The sequence below is a fragment of the Thermomyces lanuginosus genome (genome assembly GCF_041956635.1).
Source record: "Thermomyces lanuginosus strain ATCC 200065 unplaced genomic scaffold VTN49scaffold_27, whole genome shotgun sequence".
NCBI classification, from domain to species: domain Eukaryota; kingdom Fungi; phylum Ascomycota; class Eurotiomycetes; order Eurotiales; family Trichocomaceae; genus Thermomyces; species Thermomyces lanuginosus.
Window position 1 is genome coordinate 1,241,470 of NW_027192361.1, and position 15,830 is coordinate 1,257,299.

Below are 15,830 nucleotides of genomic sequence, written 5' to 3' on the forward strand. Positions count from 1 at the left end.
TTTTTTTATTTTTTCAACTTTAACTCGTAAATACTATTCTTAGTTCCAATCCCCGAATCCGGCTGATCTGCACTGCAAGCAAAGGTCGGCGACAGGGAAGGAGTCCATAATTGATGAAAGTTAATAACCTTAAAATAACTGCGGAGGAAAGCATGCACTTTCAACGCCTTGGGTGCTCTCTCGGGGCGTAAAGTGGGCAACAGGTGATGGAAGTCTATTAGGCGCGGACTTGGTGCTGCCCGGTCATGCGACTACAAAGCTAGTTGATGCACGTTTGTCAAGGCGCGGTTATTTTTTTTTTTTTTTTTTTTTTTTTTTTCCTTTCGGCTAGGACGGAGGGGGTTTCTAGACGCTGGAGGAATCTACAGAGGGCCGAGGAAAAAAATCTCTCCGTCGGGCGATATACTTGCTCGACGTCAAGTGGGACATTGTTGTAGCCTAGTCAGTATGTAAAAGCTTCTATCTAGGAGAATGAATTGTTTGTTCGCCAAGCTGGGCGTCCATATTCATAGATCGAGTGGAAACTCTATCCTCAGTACTCGTACAGTACAGGAAGTTGAGAAAAGTAGATACAACAAGCTGGTACGGATTCTCATGTGCCCATCCAGTACATGCTGAAATCGCAAAACATCGAGCGCTAAAAAAAAATCGAATCATGTATTCCGTACCGAATTTAGACATGTCATCAGATCTATCATTCTTCGGACATCGTCTTTGCTGTGCGGAATTCATCAAAACGCAGCAGACATGCACGAAGCGTTGACCTCGGTCGTCGCACATGACATGATGGCACTCGCTCGGAGCCGATTCGGACAAGCCGCGCGGCGATTTTTAACATCACATCGGGGTATTCAGTTCTAGACCGGTGGGAACCTTAATTCCGACGTGTTCAACGCTGGTGCTTCGCCAGCGTGGCCCGTGCATTAACCCTGATCATCATCGCCGCATCGCCTTCTGCGTCCTTGATTGGCCTCCGACAAACGCGGCGCGCATTGTCGGGCACAGATGCGGCTCAATATGAGATGATTGGGCGGAACATAAAAACATCAAACTTTAATTTTCTTGTCCGTTCTCCGTTGGCTCACGTCCACAGTTGCGGCGCTACTGGGTTCATGGAAATCAACGGTTGGTCGTGCTGCAGCAGCTCCATGCTCATTGTGTTGGGCGTCTCTGCTGCAGGGAGTCCGTGATACTCGTCTCCTCCGTACGGAGCGTGAGCGGCAGAGAAACCAGGGGATTGCTGCTCCAGCGTCCCCGGATAGCTGTAATCAGACAAATGTTCATCTCCGTAATCCGAAGTAATGGGCGAGCCTGAGTACACCGCCGAGACTCCTGTGGTGGTGTGTGGCGGGTAAATGTTTTGATAAGGCGACGGCGGCAATGTGACGGTCGACGGCGAGTGGATCGAAGCTGTGAAAGACGAGGACGTTGCTGTTGTCACGGCAAAGTCTTGGAGGTGAGGATAAGGACTCGGGGGTGTGGCAGCACCGTAATGGTCTATCGTTGTGGGAACGTGTTGAGACCACTGAGTGTAGCTCTTGTACTCGTTCGCGACATGGCGTGGGAACTCCATCAGCTCCGTAGCTAGGTGCGCCTCCGGCAGGTATTGCGGCGCGGTCATCCGTGCTGTAAGGATACGATCAATTTCCTCGATTGGAGACAAGGCCATGCATCCAAGGTACGAGCCCTCAATCTCCGGGAATAACGACTCCAGCACAAGCGCGGTGCTGCAGAATTGCGCTAGAATCGCAAGTGCTGTGACTTCGTGCTCGTAGTCCCGCAAGATCTTGGTGGGCAGCCAAATCAGCCATTTGCGCAGAGGTTGTAGCTTCTCAAACGCCAAGTCTGGCGACTGCATTGGTAGATCATTGCGCAGCGCCTGAACAAATGCTAGCAGCTCGTTCACTTGGTTGTAAAGAATCCCATTGTGAATGACCCGAGCTCGAACGTTTTGCAGCTCGGAGATGGCCGCGTCCACGCGCTCCAGGTCTTCATCCCGATATCGAATCGCGCCGCCAATATATCGAGGACCGAAGGTTTCGCGCATCGATCGTAGCGAGCGCTGGCTCTCCAGGAACTTCGCCGGTTGAGAGGTTTCTCTCCAGTATGAAGGCATTGCGTCAAGAACCTGCGATTCCGTAAGCCATCGTTTGCGCGACGATGATCCCAGTTGAATCTTACAGAAAACATTGATCGTTGCAGAGATGTCAGAGTTGGCCTGCGAACATCGGCAATGAGGTTGAGTTCACGGATTAATCCCAAAATCACAACTTACCAGTCTGTCACCTGCCACGACAACAGAATGGATGCTGCCAAAATCGCGTTGCTATTTTCCTTGGAGAAACCCGCCATTGCGCTCTGCAATCCCTTGAAAGCCATCCCACGGTGGTGGAACGCAACACTCTCAGTCTCCTTGTTTCCCGTCATATAAGCCAAATGCGACGCGGAAAACGCCAAGACTGCGCTCATCACAAAGTCACTCGTGACCGCGAGGCCCAGGAAGCTACGAAACACGTCAACGTCAAGCAACATACGAAACGAGGTTTGAAAAGAACTAACCATGGAATCTCCGAGGCCCATATTGTTGTATTTCTCAGTCCACGGCGATGCAGGTCGAGCGACAAACCCGCGATGTGGTGGATCAGGCGCAAATCCGTTCGCGAGAAACGCTGCCAGACGGCGGGCGAGCACTGGCGCAATTCAGCAAACGGTGGGATGCCTGTGAGCTGCCAGTTCTCGATTTCCCGGTCAATCTCCGGCGTAGTCATAAGATTGGGACTCGTCTGGCCCTTGGACGCCTCTTCGCGCATAGCCTGGATGTCCATGTAGTCGCATCGGCAGTTGTGTTTTGTGCAGTTTTTGCTACCATGACTGTCAGCGCGCGCGTTTTATCTCGAGACCACAGCGAACAAATATACCATTGCGGAAACGTCTCATCGCATCGGATATGCCGTCTTTTACAAGTGCGGCAGCCATTGCGCGACTTGGTATGGCTCTTACGCGGGGGACCACCACCGGGCCCAGCCATGGTTCTCTTATTCTTAGCTTCTTTTCCGGTCTTCATTGGAATGAGCGGAGGAGACATTGAACTGTCTCCAAGTGGCGGATTGATATAACTTTGGGTGTGAGGGGAGAGCGAGCGGTGGGAGTGGGAAAGGTCGGCGAGGTAACGATCGTGGTAGGCAGACAATATCTGCCTTGGAACAGGGGACTCGGCGCGTTGATATGCAATTGCTCTATGGGAACAGCAGAATATCGAATTGCAGTCGAGTAAGCATCGCCGCACTGATACTCTCCGTACCAAAAATGGAACACACTCTCAGGCCCCAATTGACGGCAAGGTGCAGCGGAGAGCCAGATGATCAGGGCAAAGGGGAAGAAGGATTCAAGATGCACAGGGTCCCTCAGCTCAAGCTTGACACGTGCGGGATGAAATACGAGAGGCCGGGGGGGAAGGGTTTGGGGGAGAGCCGCAGAGTTGTAAAAGATCGATGAAGTCAACTGCAACGGTCACCAGCAGTAACAGTATGGGGCACACCAGGGGGGCACTGGACTGCTGGAGAAAAGGTTGATGCATTAAGCTCAAGCTTTTTCAGCTGGCGTCGGTTTAAGAAGGAAAGCAGGGCACGCAGCGGGTTTACTTTTAAAGGCATTTGTTTTGAGTACAAAACGTCCCAAAGGGACCATCGAATGGATACATGGTAATCTGAACTATGGAGAATCGCGCTATGATGATACCGGGGCATGGAGATGGAGTAAGGCGGCGATATGCCAAGAAACATGGATTTGATGATTTGTGATGACTCAAAGCCTTCCGATTGGGGCAGCATCGAGTGCAAAGCGTCCCGACATGCAATCCAATGATCCCTGGACTAAGCCCGATTGACACTCGGTATGATGATGGAAGGGAGGGAGCCCAAGATGCTAAGCGAAGCGATGGGATGGGCCGATAGAGCGATAGGACTAGGCTGCCGGCGGCAGGGAGCCTCAGGCTAGGCTAGATCGGGAATTTGGGGCAGATCAGGAGATGACTAAGGTCCTGCTTGGTCCAAGCACTGGCCCGAGGGTGAAGCATTGGCCCAATGGGAACATCCTTGAGCATGCGCAAATGCAGACCACCCTGGACCATGGACCATTGCCATGGCTCACAGACCCATGGTGAATGCATTGACCACGTTCGGCAAGGGTGGAGCCGTGACTTCTTGGTGCATTTTGCGGAGTCTTTTTTTTTTCTTGTATGAACCTCTGACGGGCTGTTCTATTCGAGGACGGAATATAGATAGATACATTTGTGAATCCAGCACTGCCATTTGGACCATGGAGCCATTCGCGGCTGGAGAGGGAGATGGCCATGCCAGATTCTTTGCCGCCGCTTCCAGACAGCAAGTCCCGTGGCCAGATGGTTCTTGCTTCCAGGACTTTTGGCGGCTCAACTGTGGGGAGTGACAGCAAATCGACCACGATGGACCTGATGAAAAACATAGCGGCATGGGCGGCCATGCAGACAGTGGGCGCGGAATATCTTTTGACCGGCATGCATGGCGGTCTTCCGATGCCAATCACAGCGCGAGGATTTGCTCTTCAGCTGCCATTGTACGGCCCGCGTGCTCTGCTAGTCTCTGACCTGCCAATCAGAGGCCACCGAGTTGGACCTCGCGAAATGTCGCCCAGAATAGTTTAGCGTATTCTTAAGCGACGACCTTACTCTATTCGGACTAGCCTACGCGCCTTGCAGACTGGGATTGGACCGGCTGGCATTTTAGCGTACCCAAACGATGACAAATCTCAGTCAGGGTCCCAAACTCCAGGATGTGCAAGAGCAATGCCAATCAAACCTTTGGAACAGGGAGATTTGATCCATGGTGGAAAGGGGAGGGTGGGATATGGAGCCATGCTCACCGACGGGCACAGCCAACTTGCCCGAGATCGGAACGAACCAGGCTGATCATTAAAGAACGAACGATGCAGAGCCTCCCAAGACTACTGACTGTACAGACCATTTGCCTGCCTACTCGGACGAGTACTCGTACATGGAAGCCTTCTTGCCTTTCTGCCAACTAACAGCTAACCGACGTGCCATCGAACAAGGGTGACTATGACAATGCGTGATTTCATCGACCTCGATGGCTTCTGTCTCATATGTGCCACGGAGAAACTCCGTGAATAGCCCGTTCTGTCCGCTCATACCCGCAAGGTTATGTACCGACGGAATTCTCCGTGTGATCCAGGCGGCGGACTCTGATTTGGCTTCCTCTTGGGTCAGCGGAACGCTTGGCGTCTTGGGCGATCTTGCTCTTTAACTTCAGACCGGAGGAAGGCCGGAGCTCCCCGTTCTCGATTCTGTTTGGTGCGCTCGCGACGGCCGACAGCGCGCCGAAACAGTTTGGAAATGAAATCTGGTCAAAAGGCATGCCCTGCCATGCGAGGCACAATATGCCATGAATAGCCCTCCGCGAACCCAGTACAATGGTCGGCCTAATTAACCCTAAGATTGGCTGGAACAGACAGTCCTTGTACATGCATTGCGTGGAATGAACTGCTGCCTGCCGCCATGCACCTAGGCCGATGACCTCGAAAGCCCATGCCTAACAACGGATTACTTCTGTTGATACTACTGTAGATACATTCTCCGTGTGTCCGTCGAGCCGCCGAGGTGAACAAGTACCGGCCGGATTAGGACACAATCTGCGAGAGGAGGAACGATAACGATGACTGGGCCGACATTCTTGGGCCAATCTGTTCCCGCCCTTGGCCAAGCCGCCGCCGATTTTAGGCCGCGAGGAACATCCCAAGCTGGACGTGAGACTAGTCGAGACTGGCCTGCCAGGCGGCCGCGGCGCCCCCCCCCCCCCTCCTCTCCCCCCTGAGTGAGGCTCGGAGTTCGGAGTAGTTAGGGCGTTCCAGGGCCATCATCTGGATCGGAGTGTTCGGAGTTCATTTGATCGCCGAGCCTTGATTTCAATATGTCAAACCAAACACGCTCCATCAGAACAAAGTTCGACCATTAACCTAAACAAGATTGAGGACATGTCAATTTCAGGACTCAGGAGATCAAGAGATGTTTCATTAACGGTGTGACCGCTGTTTCTGCATGTTACAAAATTGAATCACCAACGCGAAAGCCACGCATGTTTTTGTTTTTTGATATGTAACACCGATATATGGGAAGGATTTGGAAAGAGTAAAAACCCAAATGAGTTATTGGGGTGATACATGATCGATCTCCGTGGAGTTGCGAAGTTCTCACCCAACAGTTCACCTAAGCGGAAAGGGAATGAACAACCCCAGCTGAAGCTGCACTAGCCCTCCCTTTGATTTGGAATAGCTAAGCTAAAAACGGCATGGAGCAGATCAAAATTCCATGCCCCACATGGTGAAAAGCTTGGCAGCCTCACTCCACCTCGCTTAAAAGGAGCGGTCCCACATTTACAATTAATTCAATTCTAGCCCGAAAAGGGGTTAGAACCATCTTCATTGACCGATTTAGCAGTCGATCAAAGTTCGGGTTCCTTGAGTGTCCGGCCGAGAACAAACCTGAAACCCACACAGATAGAGTTAAGCATAACTAACAGAATTGAGTCAAAGCCCTATGAGATATTACAAGTATTGACCGTTTGCCAAACAGAGCAACTTTTTTGCACATCTAACCATTTCTGGATTAGGGTCTTGGTCAGTATCCTGCCGCTTTAGGCAGGTTGCGGAGCAATCGTTCTGCCGTGGTCCGACAATGAACTTCCATTCTCATCGTACGGCCGTTACTTTGGGGATGTTCAAAGGCAGAACCCCGCTATGCCAAAATTGATTGCTAGGGTTATCATTTTTCATCCCGTCGGAAGACTCTTCCTAATCACTCCTGACCACAATCTCTCCGCCGATCGCCTCCCACGTGGTTCTTCCGTCCGTCACAAATTCCCGTTTCTGATAGAGTTTCCCGATAAGGAAGTTTGCTCGTTTTACATTGGATCCATCCAATGAGCAAGGCCGAGCTTGTCCGCCCGTTGACTGTGAGCATTAGAAATCTTAGAAATACACTAGAAGCGACGAGTACACAGCTGTCCACCCTCCAAGATTCATCGTGACATCCGCCTTTTGTGATTTGAGTGCTAACTGTACTTGGTGACTTTGCGCGAGGTGATGGCGATGCATCTGCCGCGATCGACTCACCGGTGTAACGAGCCCATCAGGGGAGAGAAGAGGGATCACAGCCACTGACTCACCACAATGGGCTCATGATTGATCCAACTGCTGTTATCTGGGTATGGATACTTGATGCTGTCACAGCGCTGCATGCAAATGGGCGTTTCAACGGCCGTATACCCCGTACTCAATGCCCCTATACCAATTTCACATTATTTTTTTTTTTTTTCCCATGGTTCCTTTTTCCTACAGTAACCAATGAAACCGTGAATAACAGAAAATTCCCTTATGTATGGAGAGGTCCCTCGAAGTACTTCCGAGACATCTGGTTGAGATTGGCCAGGGCGGTGTGAAAAAAGCAAAATTGATCGATCAAGCCCAACTTCCCCCTCCATTCGCTCTCGACCTCATCGCATCATTCTACATCCAATGCACACTAGTAGTAGCTTGATGCAGCCAGTTTGACAGATACCAGCTGAGCAATTTTCGATTGATAAAGATAGTCCACCTAACGTCGGGTACAGACCGTAGACTCGCGTCGCTCAGCGTGTCAACTAGTAGGTACTGTACATCTCGCTTCCCAAGAGTCAAGTCGGTTGGCATCCGAGCAAACCCTGCGAGCATTGCGAGTGTACTGCCCTTGTATGGTAGTTGATACTCGTAACTCATGTACTTGGAATTTGTCATAGCCACGGGGTTGCAAAGCTCTCTTCCCTATAACTAGGCGCTATATAAATTGCCCAGGGCTTAGTGACCCTTGTACATATTACACCCTGCAGTCTTGCAGATAGTGGACCACCGAGGGGGCCCCCCCCCTCGTCTAGCCTTTCTGCAAGTCACATTCCATTTACCAAGAGAGCCCGTGGGCAGCAACTAAAGCAGCGAAAGGTGCATCTGCAAGTTTCCGATGGCCCCCCTCATCTACTCTGATTCGCGGGATGATTCAAAATGACATCATTCAGCATCTTTTCCCTCAGATCATTTTCTAAGAGTTTACAACTTCAACCCTAAAAATAGCATCGTCAACCTTTTTCTCTCATGAATCGTCGACATTGGTTAAACCATCACACATTTTACACAGTCATGCTTCTGCACGACAAACACTTTGCGGGGTACATTTTGAATTGGAGCTTATCTGCTGGTTTATCGTTTTATATGCATGTGACCGCAGCTCTTAACGTGTCAGTGTATAAATAGTGATAGTAAAGAGGAGGGGAGGATAAAGTTGATTCGATGATTCGATGCTTGGTACTCGCCAAGTCCCTGATCATCTGCTGCAAACAGTTCTGGAGAGATGCCAAAGAAGCCGGAGAACCGAGGTGTGTGCCCTAAATAGATAGAATTCAGCAGGACCATGGATGAGGATCACCGTCAATCATCGACAGATATTGGCTAGAACACGTCAGAATAAGAACCATAACATCCTGCATTACTCCGTCCTTGACTTTAGCATTGACTAGTGGACTACTAGCTCGTCAATTTGTCACTACTGCATCAATGGCGTTGCGCTCTCAGCAGATCATGATCATGCCGCATTGTTCTAACAAAAGTAACAGAACAGATTCTATGGCTAAGTATACACATGCACGGAACGTTTTCCAAGCGTGAATCAATGCTGAAAACGGATACATCAAGCGAACCCCTTCGATTACCATCATATCATTCGAGTGATTCACCGCTCAGCTCAAATGAGCGGGAATAGACTTGATTAGCGTGGGTAGAGTCGTGACAAGGGAAATCGGGAACGTCGGGGAAGTCGGGGAATCGGGGAATTGGGAGGAAAGGATAAAAATGGCATCATGAACCAAGAAATGCTCCCTGCCACCAGACAAAACAACTCCGGACATCAAAAAAGAAAGAGAATAAAAAAAAATCTAAATCTGATAGTGAGATTGCAGCTTCTGCGTCACAGCCGGAGGGAGCTGCAAAAGAAAAGAGTCAAAGTTGGGTATCAATTTCTTGTAGCCTTGCAGAACCTGTAGCAAATGTTAGTCATGTTCGTCGTCACGAGGAGAAAGCGTAGAGCGCACCTGCTGGAAGGACTCTTGGACATCACGGTACTTCTCCGTGCTCAGCGTCTTTTGGGGTAATGATGCGATGGTCTGGAAATACATCACCAGACACGACTCCAATGCCTGCGGGTTTCGCATCACCACTCGATTGAAGCCAAGGAAAGCCGAAGCCTTCTCCCGATCAAAGTCTATCCGGGACAAGGACTTCAAGAACCCATCTGCGTACTGGTGCAGGTGCGGCGCCAGACGCTCCGAATTGAAAATGCCCAGTCGGCCCAGGGCGAGCGCAGCATTCTCGTTCAACGACCCGGACACGTTCTCGTTCGACAGGATCGTCACCAGCGCAACAAACAGCTGATCCAGGTATGGAGACAGGTCTGCACCCTCGTGCAGGGATATCTCACCCAGGGACCAGCAAGCGTTGCTTACCAGGGCAAACCCCGTGTACTCGTCACGAATCGAGTCCAGATCAAGCTGCTTGAGCAGAATCGGGAGGATCGTCGGGAGGTACGGCTGGAGATGCGGGAAGAGATAGGTGGCGCAGTCTCCAAGCAAAGCGTACGATGACTGCCGTACCTCATCGTTGCTGTCGTTCATGCAGTAGCAGAGGAGATCGAAGAACGGAGGCTGTGCGTTCGCGACGAGCTCGCCGCTCTTTGCGGGCGAAATCGACTGAATGATGGCGCTCAGCAGGTCCAGGCTAGTAATCATAAAGTCCCTGTCTGGCTCCGTAGCATCTGGGTTCTGTGCAGCATTAATTGCCTCTTGTAGTGTCTGATAAATGAGCTTGATGCATCGCTGGAACATTGGAGGCGCAAATGGCGTAAAAGCCTCGCCATATGCCGTCGCAACGTAACCCAGGCACTCCAACATCGGGTACATCTCTTGGTTGTCATCGGGCACCTTGTTGTACCGGTCGATCAGAGCTGGCATAAGAATGTTCACCATCTCCGGCTTGGCCAGCTCCGCCTGCACGCTGTTGGCCAGAGTCTGCACGGCGTCGTAGAGGATTGCCATGTTCCGCTCCTTGTACCTCGCAAAGCACTCTACGAACCGACGAAGAATCGGCTCAACATAGGGGATGAGGTTCGTATCTGCCTTGTCTTCGAGACTGGTAAACGCAGACACGGCCGCTTCTTGAACTTTCTTGTTGCGATCCAACATCCGCTGCAGCAGTCCGTCGATCATCGGCTCAAAATATTGCGCCTTCGCAGCCGGGTCCTCCAGATGCGCAGCCCATCCCGAGTATCTCCCCAGGCACCAACACGTGATCGTGCGGACTACAGGTTGCGGGTCATTCAAAAGTGAGATGAGATACGGTATCAACTCAGGCAGATGCGGAGTCACAGCTTCCATACAGCCACCAGCAATTGCGCCCAGTGTCAGCACGGCCGCTTCACGGTTCGCCCAATTTTCGTGACGTAGCGTCTCTTTGAGATAGGGCAAGATCAGGTCGAAGATGGACTCGTGGTACACTGTCGCAAAGACGTCCAGCGCCGCAGCAGAGCACTTTCGCACGGACCATTCCTCTTCAGGGTCTCCCCAGTCCGAGTCATCGTCGATCTCGCCCTCGCTCAGTTCGTCATCATCCGCTTGCTCTGCCTTGCCAGTAGCAGCAGTGTCCGATGCTGCTTCTACTCGGGCGCCTTTGGCGCGAGCGAACTGGGGCTTAAGGTCCTCCGCCCGGTCCTCCAAATCGGCGTCGTCCTCTTCGCCCGCCAGCCGGATGGCATCATCTTCATCGTACACCATGCTTTGGAGCAGCAGAGGAACGATCTTGGGCATATGCGGAGCCAACGGCTGGTGCAGAGCCGGAGTTTCCGCGGCTGTCAGCCAAAACTCGGCGGCATCCAGCGCCAGTTCTGGATCCTCCCCGTTGTTCTGCTGCATGATAATGTAGTCCACCAGGCCGCCAATGTGGGGAATCAGCTGCTCCGCAGCGACATCTGCGAGTTGGACAAACGCCTGGCAGACGATGCGCCGCACATCGGTGCTAGGATCATTAGCTAGGCGGAAGAGGCTCGACATAAAATTATCGAAATTGTCAATCAACGCCTTGGGCTTGATGGCCAAAAACGCTTGGAGAGTGTTGAGGGCCATGGACCGCACAGAGGCACTCTGACTCCCGGTGAACTCGAGCAGGCGCGGAATGATGACCTCTAGCGGGCGTTGGCCGCCATAATCCTTGTCCAACAGCTTGCGATTATCCTCGCACACCTTCGACAGGGCGGACATGGCGGCCTCTTGCGTGACCTGCGGGACATCTCCGGGCAGATTCGCCACCAAGGTGATGAGTTCCTGCAACACCTGTGGCCATGCCAACAGCCCGCCTTGTTGTAGTATTTCCGTGATCAGACTCCCTGCCGAGTTTCGAATCTGATGGGTGGGGTCGCGCAACCCCAGCAGTGTCGCCCGGCGCACATTCTCCAGGCTTTCCGGACTGACAGTATTATATGCAACATGGATCTTAGTCTTCAGGTTCAATGCGGCCGCAAATCGAACCATGTCATAGGTCTGCTGGTCGAGGCCAGTCATAGGAGGTACTTGCGGGGTACAAAAGATGTACGTCAGGTAGTTGACAAAGTCTGGATTGGACGTTGCTTGTATCAGCATCTACGACAGACATGTAGTTAGCTGCATGTAAAGCCCTTGGCCAATAAAGCAAGCAACCTGGACACAGGAGATACGAAATGGACCCGCCACAAACACAGATTAGATACATACCAACTCAGCCCGTTTCTGGACATTCCGATCTTGCCCATTGAGGGAGTCTCTCAAACAGCAAGCGAGCTCCCTCAATGGTTGATCTTGTGGTTGCCAGTCCATTTTGCGATCTGTTTTTTTGGAGGGGAAAAGAAACCGCCGAAATTCGAGGAGAGGGTATAGAGGGAACGAGGGGTAGCCGAGAGACCAAAGATGTGATCGATCAAACACCAACTATTCCTTCCACCTCTTGGAGAAAGAAATATATTAGCCCAGAATAACACGAAAATTGCATGCGACTCTCCACACGAAGCAGTCTGAAGTTCTGCGATATAGAATAGTAGAAAATTGTGGGAAGAGACCGCGGAAGTAAAATCATGGTTTGAAAGGGGGGAGGGGTAGTTGTACCAGCACCCACGTCAGTCCAAATCAAACAAGAGGATGAGAGCGGAACGGGCGACACCACCAGTGGCTCGAGCCCTAGGATGAGAGCGTCTTCACAACAGTGAGAAGCTTCGAGTGTAGAGCCTTCGCAACGCTCCCACAGTGGGCGACGATTCGGATGCAAAGGGCTGAGTGTGGAGGGGTGCTGCATTTTTACCGCCTTCCTATTTTAGTTATCCAACAGGGTTCAGGGTTTATTCATGAACGTCGTGTCTTGTAGAGTCCCTGTTGGGATAGAGTGTAATACTAAGGTTTTCATGGGATTCCGAGGGACATTCGCCATCAATTTCAAAGCGGCATCGAATATCATCAAATCATATCTCTAGTCATACCAAATTATCGTCTTCTAGCCTAGTACCTAACTTGAATCTACTGTTCAGGCCCACACCAACTTCTTGATATCATAGACAAGTTGTTCCAGGTATCCAGTGCGTCTACGGGCCTCGGCCAGCGAGATGATGTCCTTTTCTTCAATGATGGACATCCGCTCGGGATGCCAGCCGTCCCCTGCCATGACGGCGCGCTCGATCTCTTGACAGATCGCTTTGACTGACGCGGCTTCGCTGATTCGGCCTGGACTAGGTGGCACGGCCGCAGCAGCAGTGACGGAATTCGAAACAGGGATCGCCTTGAAAGCCATGATGCGAGTGGTCGACTTTTGCGATCCCCGGAGCCAGGAATAAAAGTCCCAGTCGTTGCGGGATGAAGTTCCAGATGCGTCCTGCACCGTTGGGTCGAACTCGCTGCGCAAGGATCGTGTGTTCACGCGCAGCTGATTCGTTTTTCCGTCCTCGTAGACAATGACGAGCCCGACGTTTTTGTTCTCGTCGGTTTGTGCTTCTGTCAGCACCGACGTGATGTACGTTCCGTGGTGAATTTGTCGGATCGAACGCAAATTGACGCGCTCGAACGACAGGACTTTGTCCGTATTCCAGTCAAATCGACAGTTGTAGACTGCGGAGTCGGTGAGTAGCAGAACTGTCTCTTCGAAGGGCAGCGTCCGCAGCGTATTTGGCTGCCGTGGGCTCAGCATGGTCCAGCCGCCCAGAAGCTCCTCGGTCTCACTGTCGACGACGATTTTGCTGCATGCATCGATCGCATTCTGCCGTAGCTTCTGGGCAGAGATGCCAGGGTCGACCGACTTGAGATCCACCTGAAACTCGGAAAACACGTCGATGGACACATTTCCCAGTAAATAATCGATGCAGGCCTGGGAAAAGTAGTCGTTGACAATGTTATTATAATACCGAGACAACGTCAGCCCTAAATCGTTTAAAGCACCCCGATAATTCCGTTTTCGGGTGCGTGTGTAATCTCCCTTCAGCGCAGCTGTGGATGCATATTGTTTGGAGATGGCGTCCCCATTGTCGGCCCATAGAGTGTTAAACCACCGGGTGGAGTCGTCGCTGTGTAAATCAATGGCCAACCCTTCGCTTTCGAGTTGCTGCTCCAGAGCCCTTTGAGCAAAGGCGCACTGAGCAACGCCCGTCCGATCCAAGCAGTCTATGCAGTTCGTCCGGACGATGCCGGTCTGCTCGCGGAGGACTGTAGTGCCCTGCACCACTGTGTAGCCGAAGTCATCCAGCGTAGGCTGTAGTTTGTTGACAAGTCGCCGCACATTGTCAAACTTCATGCCGCGGCATTCCTGATGGAAATCGAACCACTCGAATCCGAGTGTGAGATCACTAGATTTGGCGCTGTCGTTGAAGCTGCGCACATATGCTTCGTACGCCTCGCCGATTTTGACTTCGGGCTCATGCTTATCTACAAGTGACACCGCCTGTACTTTACCATATTTCTGGCTCAGGTCAAGGAAGTGCCGGTCGAACGCGGCTTGGTTCACGTCGCTCGACCGGTGCATGATCGGTGTTGGTCGCAAAGCGTAGGGCGACTGAGAGAAGTACAGAGGTATTGAGCCGCGTATTTGCAGCAGCGAGTATACCTTCCGAGAAGGATCCCATTCCGGTGTGGAGAGAATCTGTTCCGTCTCAACGGTATTTGCAGTGTTCCCCTCATCGTCCACGCCGCGCCGGAGGTATCGCAGTCCCGGCCGCTTAACTGACCGCCGGGAAATGAGAGTGAGGAGAAAATACTGCGCATGGTCTTGCCCTGTATTGCGGGAACTGATGTCCTCCAGCTGATCTTCAGACTCCTTGCTGGGGTTGATGACCCCTTCTATTGTTGCGGAATCGTCTTTGGTTGAAGCTACTGTGAACTCCCGTTGGCCAACGAAGCCCTGGATTAAAGGCAAAGCAAACAATTCTCCGCCCGGATCATGATCGATGAACGGCTTCAATAAATGCCGGTTCCAAAAGTACTACTGCAGTCTTCAGTCTCTGCACCGAATCGAAAAAGTAACTAGATGGAGAGGACGTACCAACGGGTCTACAACACTATGAAGCGGCAGATGTGCCTTTCTGGTTTGATGAATCCCAAATCGCCGCGTTAGATCATAATCATAGGCGAAGAAGAAGTTGCGGGAAGAGAAGAGCAGCTTCGTATACCGGAGGAGCTTTGGCATAAGATCGATCGGCTGGGCCGGTCCTGTCACCGCACCTGCTGCTGCCACGTCCTCCACCTTGTTCGCTTCTTCGGCAGCTTCAGCCTCTGTCGCCGCCTCCTTCTGTGTACTGGCCGCGGCGGCAGCTGACTGGTTAGCATCGTCCACGGGCCTGCGGATGCTGTCTTCTGATTTTGTGGAACCAGCGCTGCTTGCCGCGGCTGGGCCAATCGATGCTGACGGACCCCAGTACTTCCAGGGTGGCCATCTGAGTCCGAAGCGCGTACGGCGGCCGCGAGGGTTAATGACCTCCTGGGCAATGTTACTAGTGCCATCACTATCTGTCGCCGGAGGGAGACTGGCCGGCGGCGATGTGCTTGTGTCGCCAGTTGGCGTCACGGGAAAGACACTATCTTCACTGACATTACTCTCCGTATCGCTGACATCGGAGCCGCTTTGTTCCGACAACTCCTCTTCCTTTTCCTCGGCCCGAAGAGTTTTTCGTACTTGTTCAATTGCATGGTCCGCATCTGCTTGCGATGACAACGGAATCACAGCGACATCGGTGATGGCATAGATGGGACGACCTAAGATCTGCGCCACCTGCTCGCGTCGCGTGATGGAGATGAGAAATGAGTGGGAGGCAACGCTTAGAATCCCTGAACGATCGCATAAGTACTTCTTGCTCAACAATCACAACCAAATACGCGTCATGCATCCTCAGAAATAGGGGAACAAGCTAATTTCAAACGAAGCCATCTTACCGACAATGCCATAAGCTTCCAGCTTTGCGCTTTCGGGATTCGAGTTCGCAACTACAGATGATGATGGTGGCAGCGCCGAAATCTTCTGCGTCTTGTAGGCGATCTGAATCGAGGGTGGCCCACCGCTGCCACTGTTGCGATGCCCATTTCCATTTGGTTGGAGAACCAGTCCGTCGACTGCCGCGAAAATGAGAAACCTTCTCACTAGGCTAGGCATCGTGCCCAAAGCTAGGTATTGTGGAGAGACATGAAGACGAAATCAAGTCAGTA

General features: G+C 51.9%; 3 protein-coding genes across 3 annotated transcripts; all 3 read right to left on the reverse strand.

Annotated features, from left to right (window-relative positions):
- Window positions 1-1,081: 1,081 nt before the first annotated feature.
- On the reverse strand, window positions 1,082-3,085 carry VTN49DRAFT_2700 (uncharacterized protein; the record flags this gene model as incomplete). The annotated part of the gene is made up of 5 exons (XM_069410455.1): window positions 1,082-2,128; window positions 2,182-2,218; window positions 2,276-2,503; window positions 2,560-2,862; window positions 2,919-3,085. The coding sequence occupies 5 exons, from the start codon at window positions 3,083-3,085 to the stop codon at window positions 1,082-1,084; spliced, it is 1,782 nt and encodes a 593-aa protein (XP_069269258.1).
- Window positions 3,086-9,011: 5,926 nt separating this feature from the next.
- VTN49DRAFT_2701 (uncharacterized protein) lies at window positions 9,012-11,975 on the reverse strand (the record flags this gene model as incomplete). The annotated part of the gene is made up of 3 exons (XM_069410456.1): window positions 9,012-9,113; window positions 9,168-11,762; window positions 11,874-11,975. The coding sequence occupies 3 exons, from the start codon at window positions 11,973-11,975 to the stop codon at window positions 9,012-9,014; spliced, it is 2,799 nt and encodes a 932-aa protein (XP_069269259.1).
- Window positions 11,976-12,672: 697 nt separating this feature from the next.
- Window positions 12,673-15,777, reverse strand: VTN49DRAFT_2702 (uncharacterized protein; the record flags this gene model as incomplete). Its single annotated transcript, XM_069410457.1, has 3 exons — window positions 12,673-14,613; window positions 14,674-15,455; window positions 15,561-15,777. 3 exons carry the CDS (start codon window positions 15,775-15,777, stop codon window positions 12,673-12,675), a joined length of 2,940 nt encoding a protein of 979 aa, XP_069269260.1.
- Window positions 15,778-15,830: the final 53 nt, after the last annotated feature.